This window comes from Leopardus geoffroyi, chromosome B3, assembly GCF_018350155.1.
Source record: "Leopardus geoffroyi isolate Oge1 chromosome B3, O.geoffroyi_Oge1_pat1.0, whole genome shotgun sequence".
NCBI lineage: Eukaryota > Metazoa > Chordata > Mammalia > Carnivora > Felidae > Leopardus > Leopardus geoffroyi.
In genome coordinates, this window is record NC_059337.1 from 113,762,413 (window position 1) to 113,787,015 (window position 24,603).

General features: G+C 43.4%; 2 protein-coding genes across 4 annotated transcripts in view; one reads left to right on the plus strand and one right to left on the minus strand.

Annotated features, from left to right (window-relative positions):
• The first annotated feature begins 9,991 nt into the window (after positions 1–9,991).
• On the plus strand, positions 9,992–19,661 carry RDH12 (retinol dehydrogenase 12). 3 transcript variants are annotated; one of them, XM_045451383.1, is made up of 7 exons: positions 9,992–10,200; positions 11,878–11,996; positions 12,485–12,640; positions 13,298–13,402; positions 14,213–14,422; positions 16,176–16,365; positions 18,794–19,661. In XM_045451383.1, exons 1-7 carry the CDS (start codon positions 10,133–10,135, stop codon positions 18,894–18,896), a joined length of 951 nt encoding a protein of 316 aa, XP_045307339.1. In that variant the 5' UTR covers positions 9,992–10,132; the 3' UTR covers positions 18,897–19,661. The 3 variants fall into 3 exon arrangements, with proteins under 3 accessions (XP_045307339.1, XP_045307340.1, XP_045307341.1); XM_045451384.1 differs by having other exon boundaries at positions 9,992–10,176; XM_045451385.1 differs by having other exon boundaries at positions 16,176–16,408; positions 18,794–18,932.
• The window catches only part of ZFYVE26 (zinc finger FYVE-type containing 26), an 84,125-nt gene continuing 79,179 nt past the window's right edge, over positions 19,658–24,603 (minus strand). Inside the window, exon 43 of the transcript XR_006705123.1 lies at positions 19,658–21,473. The gene's annotated coding sequence lies outside the window, so the exon portion shown is untranslated. The remainder of the gene's footprint in view (positions 21,474–24,603) is intronic.

Sequence of the window (24,603 nt, forward strand, 5' to 3'; positions counted from 1 at the left end):
TCTCATGAAGGAAACAACAAGGATCATAGCATGAAGCCTCTCCTAGTCTGGAGATCAGGAAAAGCTTCTTTGGGGAAATAACATTTGAGCTGAGGCCTGAGGGAAGGTCAGGAGCTAGTGGGCAAACAATATATAGGCAAGAGTGCTCTGGGCAGAGGGAAAAGCCCACTGGAGAGCTTAGAGTCTGAGAAAGCAGGGGCACCAGAGCAATGGAAAGCATTGGTCTAGCTGGGGCACAGGGGCCAGAGGGAGTGCTAGAAATAGTAATAATAGCCAATGCTTCAATGGTAATTATTATGTGCCAGGCCCTATCCAAGTGCTTTCTATAAATTAACTACCTTAATTCCCACAATAACTCTATGAGGTAGGACTACATTTTTTTCTATTTTACAAACCAGGATATTGAGGCAATAGCAAGGTTAAATAAGTTATCCCAGGCCATAGTGACAGAACTGGGTTTCAGACTTAAGAAAGGTGTATCCAGGGTCTGTGCCCTTAACTACTAAGCCATGTTGCCCAAAGATGAGGCTGGAGACCTCCTCCCCATATGTATGTGCATTTGCACATCCATACAAAATTTGCATGAAATTTCATTCACAGAACCCAGATTAAAAACCATTGGTTAAACCCAATAATGGAAGATGGGTAAGCAAATGAGTGGCTTAGAGAAGCGATGACAGAAAGTAGAGAGGAGGGTCTGGGGCAGCACTAACATTATGGAATAGGTAGAGGAAGATGAGCCTGAAAATGGATCATGGAAAATGGACAGAGAGGTTGATAAGGTATTAGACTGGGTCCAATGAGATTAGAGAAACCACACAGTAATTTGAACAGGGAAAGTTTAATATAAAGAATTATGAGCCATAACAGGAGATTGGAGTAATGAGGAACTGGCAAATATGGGGGTTATTAAACTTTTTCTGTAAAGAAAAATAAATATTTTAGGCTTTGGGAGCCTATGGTCTCTGTTGCAGCTACTCAGAGCTACGCTCTGTTGCAGCATAAAAGCAGCCCTAAATGATATGTAGATGAGTGACCATGTTCCAATAGAACTTATTTACAAAAACAAGCAGTGGGTTGTATTTAGCCCATGGTTTGCCAACCTGTGGGCTAGGAAGAAGTAAAGAGAACTCTAAAGATTAGAAGAGCAACAAAAATACTGCTTCAGATTCTGTGTCTCCCTCTATGCCCCTCCCCCACACATGCTCTTTCTCTCTCTGTCTCTCTCAAAAGTAAATAAACATTTAAAAAAGAGCAATAAAATATAATAATTTAAAATTTTAATAGCAGATGTAATAGAAATAATACAATATCATATAAAATAGCCACCACTTGGGGCTGAAATAGCGCCCCCAAGGAAGAGACGCCTTCACTCCCAGACCTTGCTGGAGAAGGACAGGCACAGTGCACTGAATTCTGAATGCAAGAGAAGTTGCTGTGGTGCTATACCTGTGGAATTTGCTGGAAATTCAATGTGTACAGTGCCAGGGAAAGCTGTCTACAGGGAGGTGTCTCACTGAAGGAGCTCTGTTCCAAAACCCTGAAAAGGAAGCTGCTGGCCACTGAGTGCCGAGAGAGAAGGTGTGTGCACCGCAAGAGCCTCGTGTTTCAGGAGCCCAGCTTGCTGCAGAAGCCTGTGCAGCTAGCAGAAAGAAGCAAACCCCTTTCCTCCTGCAATGTCTCACCAGTGCCATCTATTGACAAAGTTTAACATTATGCCAGATAGCAAAGAAAAACCTATTTCAAGTGTCCATTTCCACTTTCACAGAGCAGGCAATCAGGATGAATTGGAGCTGAGAGGCTATAAATTGGTAACTGGCATGGGAAGGAATCTGGGGAATGTGGTGTAATGGAATGCATTAAAAAGTTATTTCAAGACATATCACTTAACAGCACCAAAAGCATGATCCAAAGAAGAACAAATTGATAAGTTAGACTTCATCAAAATTAAGAACTTCTGCTCTTTGGAAGATAATGAAAAGAAACCAAATATGGGGAGAAAATACTTGCAAATCACATATCTGATAAAGTATTTGTAGTCAAAATGGTTTTTTTTAGTCTCCAAATTCAGGATTAAGAAAGTAACTCAATCTTTAAAGTTGTCAAGTGATTTGAACAGATACATCACCAAAGAAGATATGCAGATGGCAAATGAGCACACCCCAAAATGCTCAATATCATTAGTCATTAGGGATAAGCAGATGAAAACCACACTAGAATACTACCATGCACCTACTATAGTGGCTAAAATAAAAAAGACTGACCAGACCAGGTATTGATGAGAATGTGTAACAAGTGGGATTCTCATACACTGCTTTTTTTTTTAATTTTTTATGTTTATTTATTTTTGACAGAGAGACAGAGTATGAGCAGGGGAGGGGCAGAGAGAGAGGGGGACACAGAATCAAAGCAGGCTCCAGGCTCTGAGCTGTCAGCACAGAGCCCAATGCGGGGCTTGAACCCATGAACTGTGAGATCATGACCTCAGCCGAAGTCGGACACTTAACCGACTGAGCCACCCAGGCACCCCTCATACACTGCTTTTGAGAATGTAAAATGGTACAACCATTTTGGAAAATAGTTTGTCAATTTTCTTTAAAGTTAAATATAATTTTTTAAAGTTCATTTATTTTGAGAGAGACAGAGAGAGTACACGGGAGGGGCAGAGAAAGAGAGAGAGAGAGAGAGAGAGAGAGAGAATCTCAAGCAGGCTTCGCACTGCCAGCGCAGTACCTAACATGGGGCTCAAACTCACGAACCATGAGATCATGACCTAAATTGAAATCAAAAGTCGGATGATCAACCGACTGAGCCACCCAGGCATTCTCCAAAATTAAATACAATTTAAACATACACCTATCATAGGACTCCTCAGTAATTTCCCAAGAGAAATGAAAGTTTATTCATACAAAGACTTGTGTGTGAATGATCATAAAAGATTTATTTGCAATAACCAAAACCAAGAAACAACCCAAATGTCCCATCAACAGGTTGAATGGATAAACAAATGATGCTATACCCACATAATGAAATAAGTATTACTCAGATATAAGAAGGAATAGCCTTCCAACACACACAACAGGCTGAATGAATCTCCAAATAATTATGTTGAATGAGAGAAGTCAGACAACAAAGAGTGAATATTGTATGATTCCATTTATATAAAATTCTATTAAGTGCAAAATGTGGATCATAGATTGTGGTGATGGAAAACAGATCAGTGGCTTCCTGGGGATGGGGGAAGTGGAGAGGGATGGGAAGGTTATACCAAAGAAACTGAGGAAGCTTCTGGGGGTGATGGACAGATTCATCGTTTTGACTGTGGTGAGAGTTTCATGAGTGTACACAAATGTCAAAACTCATTGAAGTGTATAATTTAAACATGTGCAGATTATTGCACATCAATTACACCTTAATAAAGCTGTTAAAAATAGAAAGTATTCAAATGTGCCATAGTACTGAAAAGTTAAGCAAGATAAGAGCTGAAATGTGTCCACTAGATGTAGCATCATAGTCGTCATTGGTGACGTTGTGGAGTACAGTTTCAGAGAAGTGGTCGGTGGGACCCTGATTGGAATAGGTTGAGGGCTGAGTAGAAAGTAAGAAAGTATTGACAACTCTATCAAGCTGGGAAGGAGAGAAGAGGTTCCTATCAGAAGGGGGAGGTGGAATGGAAGGACCATTTTTAAAGAGCACAGAGGAAAAAGTTGAATGGGGAGATAGAAGATAAGTGACAGAATGGGTCTCCAAGAAAGCAGAAGAGGATGAGATGGAGTGAAATTCATCTTAGGAGGAGAGAAAGATGTGATAAGCATGAATTCAAATAGATTTATGAGCTTGGTAGCAGAATATAAAAGAATTTTCTTTCTGATGGTCCTAATTGTGTATATGTGTATGTATGTATGTATATATGTATGTATGTATATGTGTATATGTGTGTGTAGAGGCCAGGACACATGCTCAAATTGAGGGGTGTAGGCAAGAAGTTTAAGAAGAGGAGTGCACATGTGAAATAATCACTGTGGAGATTAGGTTAGTGGGGTTTAGGGAAATAAAAAAAGGATTGACGGTTTAGTTGGAGGCCCTGGGCCGTGTTGGCGGCTATGTACTTATAATGGCACCAACATGGAAGGTGATGTGATTTTTTTCGAGGAGCTCTCATCAGCCAGCTGCACAAAGCAGACAGATGGATGGTTCATCCAGAATTGAGGTTTTATTAGGCTCTTGGGACAGAAAGACAAGACGGCCAGGAGGCCAAGGATATTGGCAAGAGAATGACTGAAGTGAAGAGTGAAATCTCGATTGGAAAATTTAAGGAAGTGATGACAGGAGGGGCTATAGTGGTCTGGGGGTACTCCTGGTGCTAAAAAACCACAGTGTTGGGATTCATGCCACAAGAGAGCTAAGTGAGTAGGAGATGCTGTAGAATGGTGGGGGGTCTGAATGTAGTATGTTAGAGGTAGATGGTTCCTGGTGTGGACAGACTGAAGGTCCGGGATGAGGGAGGGGAGGAGGTTCTTGGAAATGAGGAGGTCAAGGGACCCAGGGTCCGGGAAGTTGCTGACTCATCTGATGATAATGAAGTCACTATAAACATTCGTGTTCAGGGATACCTAAGATGGCTCAGTCAGGTGAGCGTCCACCTCTTGGTTTTGGCTCAGGTCATGATCCCAGAGTGGTGAGACTGAGCTCCATGTTGGGTTCCGCACTGAGCATGTAGCCTTCCTGGGATTCTCTCTCCCTCTCTCTCTCTTTCTCTCTCTCCCTCTGCCCCTTTCCCCTGCTTGCACTCTCTCTCTCAAACAAAAATTAAAACAAAAAGGTGGGGGGGCGCTTGAGTGGCTCAGTTGGTTAAGTGTCCAACTTCAGCTCAGGTCATGATCTCAGCGTCCGTGGGTTCGGGCCCCACGTAGGGCTCTGTGCTTACAGCTCAGAGCCTGAGACCTGTTTCAGATTCTGTGTCTCCCTCTGTCTCTGTCCCTCCCCTGCTCACGCTCTGTCTCTGAAAAATGAATAAACCTAAAAAAATAAATAACTTAAAAAAAAAAAAGAGGTAGACAGAACTAAGCTGGGAGAAGATGAAGTTTTGAAGGGCAAAAGAATTTGGAGATGGGCAGCGGCCCTAGGCCCCGAAGAGTTAACATACTGACTGACCAGATTAGCAGGTTAGCTTGGTTAGATTCCAGCTGAGTCAAAGGCATTACTGTGCTCTAATCCAAGTTTTATCATACTGTTATAGTGAAGGCCCATCCTGGAAGGCAGTGGATTTTGTCCCCCAGGGGATAGTTGGCAATGTCTGGAGACATTTTAGTTCTCACATGGCAGTAGTAGTACTATTGGTATCTACTACTGAATGCCACAGATCCTCCAATATACAGGACAGCCTCATGAGAAAGAATTATCTGGTCTGGAATGTCAACACTGCCTGCTATAGGTAAGAATCACTGACCCATGGGAGGAAAATCAATAGAACTTACATATTAGCAGCAAACTTTTTTCCTTTCCTTTCCTTTCCTTTCCTTTCCTTTCCTTTCCTTTCCTTTCGTCTTTCCTTTCTTTTTTGGAAAGATAGTGTGTTTATTTCACCTTTTAAAATCGAGAAAAAGGAACAATCATTATTACTGGATAAAACAAATACAAATATGTGCTTCCATTTTGGTGAAGTTTGGGGTAGGGACATGGGAGGAGGCAGCAAGCTCCTTATGACTGGAAATGGAAATATCTATGTGGCACTGCATGAGCCCTTTCAGGAAAGTGGGGGATGATTTGCAGTAGGAATGGATTTGTGACCTTTTACTTGCCTACCTTCCAGTGTGATTTTAAGACTAGTGGAGGGGAACGAGAGAAAGAGTTCTTTCTCCTGCTCTGATTATTTTTTAATGTTTTTTTTGTTTGTTTGTTTTTTTGTTTTTTTTTTTTTGAGAGAGAGAGAGAGAGAGAGCGAGCAGGGGAGGGGCAGAGAGAGAGAGAATCCCAAGCAGGCTCTGAGCTGTCAGCACAGATTCCCACGTGGGGCTTAAACTCATGAACTCTGAGACTGTGACCTGAGCTAACATCAAGAGTCAGAAGCTTAACCGACTGAGTCACCCAGCTGCCCCTCTCCCACTCTAATTCATAACAGGCTCCTTTCTAGAGTAATCAGCACAGGGATAACCAGGTAGCCAGTGCAGTGACTCCACTTAAATTCGGACCAAAGGTCAAATCATGGAGCAGCTTCCCAGCTTCATAGCATGCCATGGAAGATGGTGTTATCTTCTGACTTGTGATTTGCCAGGGGTAGGAAGAGGGCCCTTCTCAGTGGTGTTGCAACTGATGAGTGCTTTTTCATCCCTGAACTTCAGATCTGCTCTGTACTGGGTCTTCTGGTATTTTCATCCTGTTTTCTCTCTCTGGTTTATATCTATGTCTGTTTCAGACTGAAAGTTCCTAAAAACCAGGTACTGCTCCATGGTCCTTTGGCGTCGATTACAATGATGAAGTAATCATTACAATGTCGATTACAGTGATGAAGGTCATAATAATGGCTTTGCTTATGTGGCAACACATGTTTAAGAATGTCTCCATGCTGGTTTGAGAAATAGCTTTGTTTTGTGGTATTGCAATGATTAATAAAATTAAACCAGTAAGGTGTTTCAAAGTCATCTGGATCTTTTTGCTCAAAAACTTAATTTAATTTTTAATAAGCCATAGGTTATAAGTTCACAAGGTACAAAAGGGTACATTTGGTGAAAAGCTTCTTCCTCCAGTCCCCCTGTCCTTTTAGAAGTGACTATCATTATCTATTATTTCTTGTTATCTTTTCTGAGATAGTCTATGCATATACAAACAAATATGCCCATATATTCCCTCCATTTTTTAAGCAAATGGTGGGATATTATAAACACTGTCGTCCTCCCTGATTGTTTACCTAACCTGTCTCAAAGATTGCTCCATTATCCATATGTTTAAAAAGTGTTTATTCTTTTCTTATAGCTATAAAAAGCCATTGTATGGCTGTACTCTGGTGGACAGTTAGGTTTCCCAGCTCTTGCTATATATACGTATTGCTGCAATAACAGCCTTATAAATAAATGGATGTGAAATGTCCAGGTCAACAGGTGCATGCTTTCCTTTATTAGATGTTATCACACTTCTCTCTGGAGCTTGTAACAATCAACCCTCCCACTAGCAGTCCATCATTATTTTTTCATGCTGTCATCAATGGACCATGTTATAATTTTTTTGGTCTTTGCCAATCTGTTAAGTGAGAAGTAGCTCCAGTGTCATTTTAATTTGCATCTCTCTTGTTCTGAGTGAGGTTGGACAGCCACTTGTATTTCCTTTTCTTCAAACTGTTATTTCAGTGGGGTTGTTTATTCTTTTTCTTAGTGATCTGTATGAGTTCTTTAAATACTAAATAAATTCAACTCTTGTCTGCAATATGTGTTGTGATATTGCACCCCCTCCACGAGTTTCTCTTTTGTCTCACCTAATATATGGTAGTTTTTGTCATGAAGATTTTTTTTGTTTTCTTTTTTTAATATCTGGGTTTCCTATCCTATTAGAAGGGTCTTACAACTCTAAAATTATTTTAAAATTTGTCCAATGATTCTTATTAATACATTAATGGTTCCATGTTTTGTAGTTTCATCTTTGGTCTATTTGAAATTTTGATGTAAAGAGTAAGGTAAGTATCAAGTTTACTTTTCCCCAGCTGGATACCTAGGTAGTGTAATACTTTATTACATAATCTATCTCGCTCCTGCCCCACGCACTGATTTGAAATAGTGCTTTTATCATATCTAAACTTCCACATGTATTTCGATCTGTTTTTTGGCTTTCCATTTTGTTCCGTTGAGTTGTCTGACTATTCACCCACTTGTACCACACTATTTAAATTATTATTGCTTTGTCACACAGTTTAACATTTGGTGGGACTAATCAATCACTGAAAGGTGGTCTTAGGATTATAATATTTAATGTGTGTGTGTTTAGCAAACTGTATTTCCATAATTCTAGATAAATTGAATATCATCTCCACAAATGCAGAAGATCTTGGGTTTGATTCAGTAGCACTGGGGAACCAGAAAACATTAGTTCAAAGGAATCCAGATTTGAGATCATTAGATGTACTTTCCCTTGTGTAGTATGGCATTGGGTCTGTTTATCTGGCTGATCCTGGCCCTGATTTCATAGGGAAGGAAGGACTGTAAGCATAAAACACCAACAGATCTTGTTTTCACATAAAATCTGTGAGGTGTTGCAGACCCAGTATCCCTGGGTGTGTCAGAAAAAGACTGCCCAATCAGTTGGACCATGCTGGCTCAGTGGGCATCAACTTCTATGAGAGGGGCCCTGGAGAGTGCCAGTGGGAAGATCTCCTCAGGGGCTTCTTGGACTTTGAGGGCTCTGCAGCTGACGTGGATGCAGTGAACTGGAGCCAGAGCAGGAGACATGGAAGGAAAGGAGAGAGGCAACATGGGAGTCAAGAGAGATCCCTCCTTGGAATGATCTGTTCTGTTCATCAGGCCCATGAGATTCCCAAGGAGCAGGAACTGTGTCTTCAGGATACTGGGCACAATGCCTGACACCAAGAGGTGCTTAGTAAGTATATGTTAAATAAATGAATGAGGGAGTGAACACCTGTCTGCCACAGGATTCTTCTTCATCACGTGCATCCTCCTGGAGCCTCCTCTGGCTTCAAAGGAAGGAGCAGAACCAGGATATGACTCTTGGGTATCGTTCTGACTCCTTGCCTGTTGTACCATCCAGGAGAGGGATATTGAGTGAGCAAGGGCTGTGAACCCTCCTCCCACCCTCTCACACATTTCCAGAGAGCTCTGAGTATATCTGCTAGCTTTTTGTCTTGTGTTTTCCTTCATCTTTAATAGCATCCAGCTGAAATGTTACTCCCATTCACAACCTCTCCCTTTTTGCCCTTCACCCCATGAGTAAAGCAAGTGGGATAGCAAAGGAGCCAGGAATCAATACAGTTAATCAAAACAGCCAACTCTTTTACAGTGTTTCCTATATGCAAGTTTCTGTCTCAAAATTTCTATCTCTTTAATTAATACTTAAAACAAGTAGGTATATCTTTTTTTTTTTTTTTTTACCATGCCCATTGCACAGTGAGGAAACTGAATAACTTACCCAGGGCCATGGAGCTTGTAAGTAGATCAGCTGGGATCTGAACCAGGAAGTCCACTCTAGAGCCCATGCACTGAAACTCTTTCCTTGGCATGTACACGTATGTGTTAACTTTATTGATACATAACATAAAACACAGAAAAGTGCACAAATCAAGCATTTGACTCAATGAATTTTCACAAAATGAGCACACTTCTGTAACCAGTACCCACCTCAAAAAACAGAACACTTACCCCCACAGAGGTTCCCAACATGCCCCCTCCCAGTCTCTATCCCTTTCCCACGAAAGGAGACCACTCTCCTGACTTCTTTCACTATTCTTCTGGGGGGTTCTACCTCCTCTTTCTATTTTTAAAAAATGTTTATTTATTTTGAAAGAGAGAGAGTGAGCGGAGAAGGGGCAGAGAAGGGGAGAAAGAGAATCCCAAGCAGGCTCTGCACTGTCAGCTCAGAGCCCAATGTGGAGCATGACCCCATGACCCTGGGATCATGACCTGAGTTGAAATCAAGAGTTGGACGCTCATCTGACTCAGTCACCCAGGCGCCCCCCTTCTTTTCTATTTTAATCACACTTGTATTCCAAGTGTCATGGGGTCTGTTGCTAAAGTTAAAAATATTCTGTCTTGCAGGAGTAGAGGTGGGCGTGGTTGGGAGAACACATTCCCTAAATAAGAGAAATAACCGAGGGTGGGGAGTTAGCCGGTAGTTGCTCTAGTTTTCCCCCATTCCCTTTGCCAGTAAGTTTGAAGTACTGCTCTTTCCTCCATCTTCTTCCCCGAGAACTACATCTCCCAGCAGGCTGTGCTCTGACAGCTCGGATTTAAATAGGATTCTGGGCTAAGCTCAGATAGAGCCTTGCTGCTGCTGAGTGCCCAGGAGTGAGAGGAACTAGAGGAGGAGAGGCAGCGTGAAGCAGCCAGGAGTTGGAGTTAGACCAGGAGCTTGAGCCAGACCTGGAGTCTAAGGTGCTTTTGCTAAAGCAGCAGCAACTAAAGAAGTTGAAAAGATGCTGGTTGTCTTGGGACTGCTCACCTCCTTCCTTTCTTTCCTGTATGTGATAGCTCCATCCATCAGGTTTGTTTTAATTCAGTAACTCATGGAATATTTTGCAAAGTCCTGGATTGGGAGCCACAGAGCTTGTAAGTAGATGAGTTCTCAGCTGCTGAAAGAAGAGAAAGGGATGGAGGCTGAGGGAAAGAAAGTCAGGGCAGAGAAAGCAGGAAGGAGGTACTTATGAAACCGAGAAGGAAGCACCTGGGGCTGGGAGAGAAGGGGCTGGTTTAAATTCTGCTAGTGGATAGCTGACTCTATGACAGACAATCCAGGTAGGAGTGCTTGCTCTATCACTTTATTCCCTTGGGTTTCTCTGAAGGTCCCTATTCCTTTCTTCACTGCTCCTACTCAAGGTTGCCCTGCTGGGTTACCATGGGAGGTCATTGCTGAAAGATTCATTGTTAAGTACCAGAAATTTTGCAAAGGAAACAAACTCTCTTACCTTTGAGACTACCCTCAACTAATGATTTGGGATGGCTTTTCTGCTGTGGGATTTCTGGAGGTGTCAAAGAAATGTGTGTTCTGAGTGAAAATTTTAAAAATTGCTGACAATAGGGGCACCTGGGTGGCTCAGCTGGTTAAGCATCTGACTTCGGCTCAGCTCATGATCCACCGTTCAAGCCCCTTGTCGGGCTCTGTGTTGACAGCTCAGAGCCTGGAGCCTGCTTCAGATTCTGTCTGTCTCTCTCTCTCTCTCTCTCTCTCTCTTTCTCTCTTTCTCTCTCTCTCTGCCCCTCCCCCACTTGTGCTCTGTCTGTCTCTCTCTCAAAGATAAATAAACATTAAAAAAAATGCCGACAATAAAGAAGATAAATGAACACATCAGAAACAGAGTGTTGCTCTAGGTCCTGGCATAGAAACAAGGTTTAAGTTCTAATTTTGCCACCATTAGCAAATGACTTGAACTTCTTTGACCCCCATCTTCTCCTCTGTAAAAGGGGAATACTAACAGAATGAGAGGATTAAAATAAGTTCTCTATGGAAAGTGCCTAGCCTAGTGCCTAGTGCCAGTCAGATGATGCTTAGGAAATGTTAGTTCTCCCCTGTTCCCACCCTCTTTTTCAGAACTTGTCAAGTCAACTTTATGTGAAAGGATGCTCTCTGTACAGATGTCTGAACAAAAGAGGTTTCTGTCTGTGTGCTGATGGCTAGAATGGAATTTCTAGTAGGATGGCAGAAAGCCTCTGAAGATGTCAGCTCTCTAAAACTGGAAAGCAGCCCAAGAGCCATATATGTATATGGGAACTCTTGAAGTGCTGTTAATCAATTACTCACTGTTGATGCTTATTGAAGACCTAGGGCTCAGGACCATTGATTCTACTAATGCTCATCATGCATATGTTTTGAATGCAGGTTAGAGGAGGAAGCTGACCTCTGGGAACCTCTAGAGATAAAAGCTAGGTATCTGTGTTATCTAACAAGGAAGGTCTCCATTGGCCCTGGCTCAAGAGCACTTATTCACTTCGTCCAAATGATTATTTGTAGTTTCTGGGCACATGATCTTACAACCTGAGCCAATGAGCAGGATACCTAGTGGGAAAAGAGTGTCCCCTGAAGATTCACTTTTTTGGGTCTCCTGAAGACAACTTAAAGAAATTTCTCTTTGAGGATGGATGGATTTTATGTTGATCTCAGTCTGGAATTGGGAAGGATAATGCATGAATGCTTTTGGTTTCCTTTTGTTTCCCTTGCCTATAGGAAGTTCTTTGCCGGTGGCGTTTGTAGATCAAACGTGCAACTTCCTGGGAAGGTAGTGGTGATCACTGGCGCCAACACAGGCATTGGCAAGGAGACGGCCAGAGAACTCGCTCGCAGAGGCAAGTCCTTCCCCTTCTGTGTTCATAGGACAGTGCCTCCTGCCTTTATCACTGGGGATTCTGTCCACATTTCCTTGTCTTTCCTCCTGGGCTTGAAGGTTCTGGACAGAAATTCAAGGAACCTGGGATTCAAGTCCAGCTCTGGCACCAACTTACTCTGTACCCTTAAACAAACCTTCTTCCCTTCTCCTTCCCTATTGTATAAGGGAAATAATGATGTCCATGTAAATATTGCTCAAATCAGCTATTCTAAAGGTAGATACCAAGCCACATTAAATACCAGAGTGTAAAAGCCAGGGTTCCCAGCCTAGGGTTAAGCTGACAGCAAAGGGTCTGAGTAGTTCACTTGTGAGAACCCTGAGATGGCAATATAGCCACTCACTGTTTAGGGATGGCTAGGAGAATGTTCTGTCCACCGGTCTCAAGCTCACGTCCTCTTTTTCAGCCTAGGGTTTGAACATGTTGCCCTGTCTTTGTTTTGGCCCCAGGAGCCAGAGTATATATTGCCTGCAGAGATGTACTGAAGGGAGAGTCTGCAGCCAGTGAAATCCGAGCTGATGCAAAGAACTCCCAGGTGCTGGTGCGGAAACTGGACCTATCTGATACCAAATCCATCCGAGCCTTTGCTGAGGGCTTTCTAGCAGGTAAGGCCCCTGTGAGTAGACAGAAAAGCAGGAAACTGGGTGTGGGACTGATTGCTCCACCCTGTATCATCTGTGACCTTTACATCAGAACCACCATCGATCTCACTGGACAGGTTCTGCCACATGAACCAGCAGGGCAAGGAATTGGTGGTGGACAAGCTGGGCAGGATCCTTATCATCTTTTTCCTCAGCAATGGGGATGCTGGGCTCTCTGTCTGGGCTTGCACCTTGGCATCAAGGTGTGGCCCTGATGCCACTCTCTTTTCTCATCCTGAGAATCAACCTTCTGTGCCACAGGCACTAAATGAAGTTGTGCTGCTGCCAACATTTTTCTGTCTCTTGGAAAATGACTAGCTTTTACCAAGGACTATGAAATCCATGCAAGACAGGGACTATGTCTGTCTTGTTTTATGACTGGGTGTCCAGCGCATAGCTGAGTGAGCCTGGCCCAGAGTTAGTACTTAGTACACATTTGCTAAATGAATGAATGAATGAATGTCCAGGCAGATATCAATAACTAAATTTAGAAATCCAATGACCGTGGTTATTGAATATCACTGAGATAGGTTGAAGGGAAAGAAACAAACACTCAGGATTACAACAGGCAGCTAGTGGGCTCCTTGCTAACTTCAGGGTCTCCTTGGTTATACTTTATAGAGGAAAAGCAGCTCCATATTCTGATCAACAATGCAGGGGTGATGATGTGTCCATATTCTAAGACAGCTGATGGCTTTGAAACCCACCTGGGAGTCAACCACCTAGGTAAGTATTTTTGAGTGACTGGAAAGCAAGAAAACCCCATCTTGTTTTCTGTAGGGAGATGACCCTATACCAGTACTGAGAATCTCTAGTGAGCTTCATAGAGTTGGGGGTTTTGTTTACTATCCTTCTCCTGACCAGTACAAAAAGTGAGATCCTCCTACTCATACCATTAAGAAGCCCCAAAACTTGGAGATACCAGGAAGAAGAATGTCATTCTTGGATGGGGCCATGGTAGTGCAAGCCTTCCCATGCAGGACCAGGTATGCAGGGTGCAGGAATCTGTGTTTGGCTGGAGGGGGTCACATTTATAACTAAGGACCAAGCAAGTCAAGGGCTAGGCTACAGAGGAGACAGATCTTGAGGGTCTGAGGTATGAATAAGGCTGGGGTTCAGGGTTCATGGCTCTAGTGAGGAGTTCATAGAACATGTTCTCTGGTCCTAGGCAAACTACTTTAACCTTACTATTCCATCCTTCCTTCTGTACATAAATGTATTTGGGCCCTCAGTTGTGTGATCATGGCCAGAGGGTGGTTGGAAGCCATCAGGAGGCATTTCTCCTGACTGGTACAGGGCAGAGGGACAAATAAATACAGATCAAGTCTATATTGCCTTGCCTATAGTCTAGCTCTGGCCCTTGCCTCGAGGAATCCACTCACTCTGACTGATCATTTGCACTGACTTATCACAGCATCTAAATTTGTTCACGCCCAGAAGATAGGGAGTTAATGCTGAAGTCCTATCATCAGCTCCCACCCCTAAGCCTGAGCTGTCACCCCACTCTTCAATCTCCCCTGCTGGCTCTCCTCACAGGCCACTTTCTTCTTACCCACTTGCTCCTGGAGCGGCTGAAAGAGTCCACTCCTTCACGGGTGGTGAACCTGTCATCGGTAGTCCACCATGCTGGCAAGATTCGCTTCCATGACCTCCAGGGTGAGAAGCGCTATAGCCGAGGTTTCGCTTATTGCCACAGCAAGCTGGCTAATGTGCTTTTTACTCGTGAGCTGGCCAGGAGGCTCCAAGGTAAGTCTGGAGAAAGGGCCAGGGTTAAGATAGCAAACGGTCTTCCGTTTAGATTAGAGGTTCTGTTTAGATTAGAGGTTCACAGAAACTTGTGAAGTCAAGATATCAAACATGCGCATTTCAATGATAGCTTTACACACTAAGGAGAACAAGGTCATAAACAGACTAAAAATAATTCTTGTTCCTGGGAAACTTAAAATTGGACAGGGGTTAGGAATCTATAAAGTTACCTTTCATTTATGTCACATCTTTTCCCCTATTTACCATCTTATTTGACTTTTCACAGCAACCTCTTGTAATAGGCAGGGCAGGTACTCTTATTACTATTTTATGGATCCAAGCTGAGGTTTCAAGAAGTGGCTAGCCCAAGGTTACATGGCAAGTGGAGGAGTCAGGACTGGAATATGGGTACTTTGCTTTAAATCCAGGGTGCTTCCTTCTGTGTGTGCTATTTGCCTTGAGGTTCACATGGTGAGCTAAGCTACAGGGTTGCCTCTACCTAGAGTCAGAGAGACCAAATTGGATTTTGGCCCCCTGGGTCTGAGCTCTTGGTGTACCACATATGATCCACCTGTGTATATGTGCATGTCCCTTTAATTTCCCCTGACTTCATTCCCTCAGCTGTAAAATGAGGCGAGGCTTCACTTAATCCTATGATTCTGTGCTCCCCTGAAGTTTTTGCTGAGTTGCTGGCTTTGACATCTGCAAACCTGGGGGACCATTTGCCACAGGGAATAAGCCAGAGTTTGGGAACAATGGTATTTACTATCAGAATACAGAAGGTAGAAGAATAGGGTAATTATTAGAAGAAATAATAATAATGACAATAATAATTGAGAGTTTTGTGTGTGCCATATATTATACATGTCTAAACTCATTTAATACAACATACCTATGAAGTAGGTGCTATTATTTTCCCCCACTCCACAAACGAAGAGATAGATATATCTCACTACAGATATATTAAGAAACTTGACCAACAAAGTTTCCTAGCTGAGCCAGGATTCAAATGCAGATAGTCTAGCTCTAGAGTCTATGCTCTTTATTCTTCCTCAGAGTTCAGACCTTGGCCCTGCAGCCTATTAGGTATGACCGTGGGCAATTTACTCAACTTCTTTGTGACAAGTGTTCAGTTATGTCAACTGTAAATGGGCACCTTACAAGACTCATGGAGAATTACATGAAATAATACATGTAAAGCAGGCAGCATAGCCTTTGCACATAATAAGTACTAAAGATAGTAGAGGTACCAGTGGTGTCTTGGGACCATGTTAACCTCCATTATCTCTATCAATACCCCTCAAAGTACCCCCCCCCCAATAAAATGTGCTTGCTCAACAATTACAGCTCAAAACAAGTTTCCAGCCTCCTACCTCCCAACAAGTCGCTTCCCCTAAGCTCCTTCTATAGAAATTTCAAAGATACTACTATCCATAATTGATACCACTACTCCTACTACTCTTTCTACTACTACATGTGGTTGTTTCTACTATTAATACTTAAGCCACAGAGTAAAAGTGGCATTCAAATGGAAGGATCTGCAATCAAGAACTCCTCGTGGAACATAGAAGGCTGAGAAGGCTATAGATGTTTCTGGAAGAGATAGATTCTACTTGGCTGGGAGAGGTACCTTCTGAATCCGGGGTTTTGTTCTCTGAGTCGCTTCTCATTTGTGCATTTTTTTCCACAGGAGATGAGCTGTTTCTTTGGGCTCCGATGTGTCCCTGGGCTAACTGTGCTTTCTTTGCCCCAGGCACAGGGGTCACAACCTACGCTGTGCACCCAGGCGTGGTCAGCTCTGAGCTGATCCGGCACTCCTTTCTGCTGTGTCTGCTCTGGCGGATCTTCTCCCCCTTCGTCAAGTCGGCACGGGAGGGGGCGCAGACCAGCCTGCACTGTGCCCTGGCTGAGGGCCTAGAGCCGTTGAGTGGCAAGTACTTCAGGTGTGTGGAGGCGGCACGGGTTTTCTCCACCAGTTTGTATGCGGTAAGGCACAGGGCTCCCTGGGCTCTGCACCCTGCCCTAGTGGCCAAGTTTGTGCGTGATAATGGAATCCAGGTTTAGGTTGGGCCTGCACACCAAATGCTGTTACTTTTCCAAGGGAGCTTACATTAGAAACTTGAAAAGAGCTGCTTTTATGGTTCTGTTTTATAACTGTGTGCCACATTTTCAGTAAGTTTTGTGGCTTTCCGAGGGCCATCAGACTGTCCCTGTTGGTTATGCTTTGGAAAGAACATCCAGAGGGCTTACTCTGGATCCTTTTTCTCCTCCTTGAAGCTTTTGGCTGACTTCTTTAATAAATTCTTTAATACAACTTAGCACAAAGCGCTGGGGCAAGGTCACCTCTCCCCATTGTCCCCCAATGCTGCCAAGAGTGGTACTATCTCTTGGAATAACAGAAATAGACATTTCACTGTTGAGTCTTGCCACAAACTCAATGGAAATTCAGATGTTGGGAATAAAAGGAAGGGCAAGATTCAGTCTCCTTCCCATTCCATGGCTTGAACCATCCCAGTCTGCTATTCTTTCCTGTTTGCTGAAAGCTGCTGATTGGTACACCATTTATTAAATGAAGCATTGGCAATGACCTCTGTGCCCAACAGTAGAGGAATGGATAAATAATAATAGCTAATGTTGCTTAAGCTCTTGAAAGTGTTTGGTACTCTTTTTTGTTTGAGAGAGAGAGAGTGTGCACACAAGTGGGGGAGAAGGTCAGAGGGAGAGAGAGAAAGAGAATCTTTTTTTTTTTAAGTTTGTTTATTTATTTATTTACTTATTTATTTAGAGAGCATAAGCAGGGGAAGGGGTAGAGAAAGAGGGAGAGAGAGAATCCCAAGCAGGCTCTGCACTGTCAGTGCAGAGCCTGACACAGGGCTTGAACCCAAAGCCTTGGATCATAACCTGAGCCAAAATCAAGAAGAGTTGAATGGTCAACTGTCTGAGCCACCCAGGCACCAAAATACAAAATAAAATACAAAACAATAAAATACAAAACAAAATACTATTTAAAGAAAAACACCATGAACACTGTGTTCTGCCCCCACCTCCCGATCTGTCTAGCTTCCAGTCCTCTGCTCCCTCCAAAAGAGAACAGAGTACTTAGTCTGGGGTTCATAGGGCACAAGTGGGTCCATGGATAGAATTCAAGGGGTCTGTGAACTTGGACAGGAAGGTAACTGCATCTTCATTTTCACTAATCTCCATCTGAAATTTGACATTTCACTTTGATAACCAATGTCGGCCATCACCTTCTAGAGTAGCAGGGATACCTATGACTTTGTCACCAATAAAACTAAGTATTTTCACATCTCCTGGCAGTTGTTGCAGGTGTCTCACGATGTCACTTCTGCTCACTGCCACTTTACAAGCAGGTGGCTGTTGGCCCCAGCACTAGCTCTTGTTACAGAGCACATTAACAAAGGAGCCTGTGGATCACTTTACCACGAAGCTGTTTTTAAAATATTTCATTTCATTTCATTTCATTTCATTTATTTTATTATTTTTTTTTTTTAATTTTTTTTTTCAACGTTTATTTATTTTTGGGACAGAGAGAGACAGAGCATGAACGGGGGAGGGGCAGAGAGAGAGGGAGACATAGAATTGGAAACAGGCTCCAGGCTCTGAGCCATCAGCCCAGAGCCCGACGCGGGGCTCGAACTCACGAACCGTGAGATCATGACCTGGCTGAAGTCGGACGCTTAACCGACTGCGCCACCCAGGCGCCCCTCATTTCATTTATTTTTTAATTATTTTTAACATTTATTTATTTTCAAGAGACAGAGAGAGACAGAGTGTGAGCAGGGGAGGGGCAGAGAGAGAGGGAGACACAGAAACCAAAGCAGGCTCCAGGCTCTGAGCTGTCAGCACAGAGCCCGACGTGGGGCTTGAACCCACCAACCGCGAGATCATGACCTGAGCTGAAGTCGTACGCTTAACCGACTGAGCCACCCAGGCGCCCCTGTTTTTAAAATATTTCAAAACTGAATTTCAATACAATTAGTTCCTTTTCATCCAAATATTTTATACATTTAGAAATATATTCTGGGGGCGCCTGGGTGGCTCAGTCGGTTGAGCATCCAGCTCTTGATTTTGGCTCAGGTCATAATCCCAGCGTCATGGGATCAAGCCCTACTCAGGCTCTGCACTCAGCATGGAATCTGCCTAGGATTCTCTCTCTCTCTCTCTCTCTCTCTCTCTCTCTCTTTCTCTGCCTCTCTACCCTGCTTGTTCTCTCTGTCCCTCTCTAAAATAAAATTAAAAAAAAATTTTTTTTAAAGCAAAAAAGAAATATATTCTGATAAAGAGGCCAAAAACTTTTCCAGACTGTCCATTTCCACTCCTGGACGTTCATGCTGTTTCTCTGCCCTCCAGTGACTGCAAGAGGACCTGGGTGTCTCCAAGGGCCCGAGATAATGAAACAGCTGAGCGCTTGTGGAATGTCAGCTGTGAGCTTCTAGGAATCCAGTGGGAGTAGTGCTGATGGAAGAGCCACAGCTTTATCAGGCCTAGTCCACATCATACTGAAACGGGACCAAGGAAAAGGCCAGTTCTGAAGGGTTGTCCTCCTGGTTGGCTGCTGTTGAGGATCCTGTCCTGCTCCGATTCTCCTGTCTCTTCTGGAAAACTTTGCACACCCAACTCTCTTGTGAGGCTGTTCCATGGCACAAGATGTTCACACCTATAGAGAATTCTTCTCCAAGGCTTGCAGAGTCAGCTGCCCTCTCCAGGCAGGAGGGCTGCACAGATGCCAGGCTGGGCACAAGGATGGCAGAAGAGCCTGGAAAATTAGGTCAGTTTCCTCACCAATACCAGAAATGCCAGCAAGCATGCTCAGCTGAGGTGACAGGAGCGTCAGCGTTATACACTGTATTTCCAGGGACTATAGACTATAGACACTGTATTTCCGGAGACCCAAACTCCGGACTGATCTCTCTTTGAGATACTAGTCACAACTCTGGAGTCTGGACCAACTCAGGAAAATCATGGCTAATCCTTGGCCAACTTTAGTTTCTTTCTCTGATCATCCTGGAGCCACTGCATGAAGCTGAACCCTCCCATTTTCTCTTTCTGGTTCTTTTTAAGAAGTTAAAAAAATTTTTTTTTGCTAGGTTTATTAAGATATAATTAACATATAATACTGAGTAAGTTTGAGCTTTCTCATTTTTGAACATGTAGATAGTTTCCTTCTACAAAGTTGCCTTTACCTAAATTTGTAGAGAAAATAAAGTCTGTGCATTCATCTTATTGCCTTATTTATTTTGTCAGGGTAGCAAGGGAGAAATGCAACAAAGTGGGGGAGCCAGTCTTCTAGTTTAGTGAGTAGTATCTCACCCAACCAACCATAATCTTCTAATATCACATCTGAGTGCAAAATAAGATGGTTCAGTTGGGTATTTTCTCCAGTTTCTTCCAGCTCTCCGATTTTATCACAGAACATGTAACAGAAGGGATTTAAATCACACAGATGCTGATATCCCCTACAGATTAAGGTCAGAGGTAATATAGGATTTCTTTTAGTTTGATACATAGATTTAGAAAAACCAAGCCCTCATAAACCCTTGACCAAAAATCGCAGCTGATGTCTCTCCTGCCCTCCCTTGCTCTCTTATGCTGTGTTTCCGGGCCACCTGCTGCTTCTCTCAAGTGCTAAAGTTCACCAAGAAGAGGCAGGTGCAGATGTGCCCCATCTGTCAGCTAATTGACACAGGAAATCATGTTATTGGTTCTAGTTTTAAAGCATCCAAAGGGCCTCTGGATGACAAAAATACCCTTTCCTTCCATAGCAAGGAGACTTTTCAAAAAACCTCTTTATTCCTTAGATTTTCAAGTAGATAAAAATGTAACAAGTAGTATGAATCCCCATGTACCTACCCATCATCCAGCTTCAACAGTAACTTTTGCCAATCTTTTTTTGTCTATTTCCTCCATGACATTTTTTTCTGGAGGTGACATGGAATATTCTCAAGCACATTCCAGACATTGTACATTCGCCCATAAATAATGTGCATATCCAAATAAGAACCTTTGTTTTTTACAAAACCACAATGCCGTTTTCACTCCTGAGAACATTAATAATTTTTGAATATAAGTTAATTCTTGGAGTTCAAGTTTCTTTCGTTGTCTCACAAATGTCTTCTTACAGTTGGTTTGTGCAAATCAGGGAAAGAGAAACGGTCCTGAAAAAAAGAGGAAGCTTTTCTTTCCTGAAGCCCCAGCAAATCTCCTTGTGCCTCATTGGCCTGAATGAATACTACAGATGGGCTATGTTAATTGGCTTAAGTCAGTCATTATCCACACCTGAGCTGGGGGCCATCCCGCCATCCCCACCCAGTGGGGAAGAATAGTAGCTAACATACAGCACTTACATTAATTAGGATTAGCTGCCCTCACACGAACTCTCTATTTTTATCTCCATTTTACTGATGAAGCACAGAGAAGTTAAGTAGTTGGCCAAAGTTCATACAGCTGATAATTGGTGGAATGGACCCCCCCCCCCCCCATAGTCTGACTCCAGGATCTGCTCTCTTAATTGCTATGCTGTATTGCTTCCCACGGTGGGGGAAGCAAAAAATTCCAAGGAAAAATCTGGGAACATGAAGGGGCAAAGGGGTGGGTGGGGGGATAGTACTAGGGAAGCAACTAATATATGCTTGCTATTGGGACCTACAGTCTGCGCTCATAGGCTGTTGGGTCTGATGAAAAGCCTGGTGAAGACTGGAGGGGAAAAAAGAGAGGAAAAAAACAAAACAAAACAGCCAAAGGTCACGCAAAGGTAGGAGGCAAGGCTGGTGAAGAGCATTGCAGGGCATGGATGATCCTGGATGTCTCTTCTGGGCTGCAGGAACAAGCATAAACCAAAAAGCAGGAGTGTGGGCTGTGGAAGGCAAGCGTGCAGAGCTGCTCTCTGCACAGTAAGGAGAACAAGCAGACAATGGGTATGAGAGCAAGGACTCCCACCTGTGTGCTAGTTTAAGCACTAATAAGCATTGGCACATTGAAGCAAGAGGGGTGGGCTTGGGGTGGGACACTTATGCACTTCAGAGGGGGCTGGCTGTAGGTAGAAGAAACAAAACCAGGTATGAGCTACAAAGAGTTGGTTCCAATTACCACATCTAGGCAACACTGGTATCGGTGGTACACGGTTCGTGAGTAAACCCGCTCCCAAGGCTGGGTTCCTCCACTATCACTCATTCAAGTTTAGCCATTTTTATTAAATTGGAGTCTTCTATCTGTAGGACATCTTTTTCAGAGAGACAATGCTATCACATTCAAAAGATTGTTCCTAAAAATACACGGAATCTTTACATTATGTGTGTTTGGAATCCTTTGGGCTATTACATTTTATGAACTTTTCATGTTTGCCAGGTTACTTGCTAGTATGATTGGCTTGATGAAGGTTATACTACTCTTGATTTGTGTCAAATATCTGAAATCTGAAAAACCTCTTTGTACATTTTCTTTTTTTTTTTTTTTATTTTTTATTAAAAAAAATTTTTTTTTCAACATTTATTTTTGGGACAGAGAGAGACAGAGCATGAACGGGGGAGGGGCAGAGAGAGAGGGAGACACAGAATCGGAAACAGGCTCCAGGCTCTGAGCCATCAGCCCAGAGCCTGACGCGGGGCTCGAACTCACGGACCGCGAGATCGTGACCTGGCTGAAGTCGGACGCTTAACCGACTGCGCCACCCAGGCGCCCCATCTTTGTACATTTTCTAAGATACTCAGAGACCATGGGGCCAATTGGGGGGGGGGGGGCAAGGGGGCTTTTAGCCTCAATCTGGAGTACAGAGGTTGGGTATTGGTACTCTAACAGCAAGGGAGCAGAACCTAGAACTCAGGGCAAGACAGGCAGCTTGAATATAAGATCCTCAGGGTCTAATGCTAGGAGGAACCTGGGTGAGCTGGGGAGACAGATGAAAGCAATTTGCATGAGAATCTGGCACCCAAAAGGAAAGGACTTTGCTCCCCTCAAGCCTAATGGCCTTAGGAACTTTGGGGGCTGAGGGCTGACCTTAAGGTCATGGTGTCTGGTGGAGAAATTCTTCCTCTTAACTTTTGGACTTGGGGACAAGGGGGGGCATTCCCTGCATTGTTATCTAATCCTGGTCTCTGGAAAACATGGAAATTGCTCCAATGCAACTTCCCTAATTATAACCTCCATACTATCCCTTCCTTCCTGAAGAATGACTCTACTTGAAATGTGCATTATTTCCTGCCATCCTTGGCATGTGGCACAGCTCTCAGCCAGCTCAAAGTGGCAGAGGGCTGAGGGCAGTTGCTCCTAACCACAATACTACACTGCCTCTCACTTAAAGAAACCTGTGAAGTGTTATTTGGTCAGGGAAAATATTTTCAATCTGAAGTTTTCTATCCTATTTCAGATAGTTGGATGCATTTGTGCCTAACACCAAATATATGAGAACTGAACAGCAAAGAATGCTAAAAATGAGGGAAAAAATTAGGTGTGTATATTGATTTACATGTTGTTGGTATTTTCATAATATAAAACAATAGTTGTTCCCCTTGTTTGGATCCAGACTCAACCATTTCTCGTGGCCTTCAGGTGCTCCTGTGAGACACAACCTCTCTCAGCCCTACTTCTCTGTAACTGCCATGTGCTCAGACTTCATCGTGCCTCCGTATAGGTTCCTGCTCAACACCAGAAGCTTTGTCTAGTCTGTTCAACCTGGACAAGGAACAAGTGCCAGCCCTGGCCTCCTGTCATCTTTTTAGAAAGACTTGTCCCAAGTTACCAACCAAGCAAGGGAAAGGCCCTGGCCCAGCACAAACAACACTGGGAGTGGATGGGTTATCATCATTCAACCTCCACTTCTCAGTTTCTCCCATGACCACAGAGGCCATTTTCCTTCCACTTTACTCATGCTATGGATATGCCTTCCTGCCTGGCAGAGTGCCCCTCAGGATACGGGAGACAAGATCCTGTGGAGGAGGACTCAGGGATTACAGTCATCCCGGACTTCTCTGCCCTGAGGTGCTTCTCTAGCTGCTCCAGGCCCACTGCCTTCATGATCCTGGCTTCTGTTATGCTTGGAAACCCTTACCTAGCCTAGCCCAGGTGTGGAAAATTTTTCCCTTTGACTCAACTGAGACTGGCCTAAATTTCGTAAAGATGAAACTTGTCTGGGAAACTAGAGGAAAAGGAAACCGAAGAAACATAAAAGTCAAGAAGCAAACAGTTCCAGGGCACAGATGACCTAAGTGATGACTAGCTGTCACAGATTTTGGCTGACACCTAGCCCTTGTCCAACTCAGTTCTGTACTCCGTGTTGCTATGCCTCTGAGCCTTAGCAGACACACCGTGTGTATTTGGCCTATTTTGGTTACAAGCTAGACGTCCATTTTGAGCAAGCTTAAGCCAAAAAGCAGAATAGTTTGCTCATAAATTCAAGGAAGAGCTGGATATGAACAGTGGGAAAGGGCAGGGATGAATCTCAGAAATAACCAGAACTCAAGCATCAAGCATCACCATGCCTCCTTCTCTACAATATTTGCTTTTCTTTGGATGTGGACTTCACTTCAGAGTTAAGTGGCAAGAAGCTTGACTGTTGAAAACTGTCGAGCCTCACACCTCGTGGAGTCCATCATTAAAGAGACACTGCAGCAATTTTCTGTATTTCGTATTAAAAGAACCTCAGGTTTGGCAGGGGTCAGATGCTCACACATAGTATTTAGCTATGGTAAGGGGGAAGAGTCATGTAAGGATGTGACAGATGTAGAGGTGGCATTTCACATCAATGAGAAAAACATGGACTATTCAATAGTGTTAGACAAATAACTATCTAAATGAAAACATAAGGTTAGATTCTCTATTTCATGCCACTCAAAAAAAAAAAAAAAAAAAAAAGAAAAAATATTAGAAGGAAATGTAGGACAATATCTTTAAGCCCTTAGAATAGGGAAGGCCTTTTTAAGACATGAAAAGCAAAATGCATACGGGAAAGGAGGGATACATCTAAAACACACACCAGATGGGGTGCCTGGGTGGCTCAGTCTGTTAGGCATCGACTTCAGCTCAGGTCATGATCTCATGGTTTATGAGTTTGAGCCCCACATTGGGCTCTCTGCTGTCAGCACAGAGCACCGCTTCCGATCCTCTGTGTCCCTCTCTCTCTGCCTCTCCCTGGCTTATGCTCTCTCTCTCTCTCAAAAATAAACATT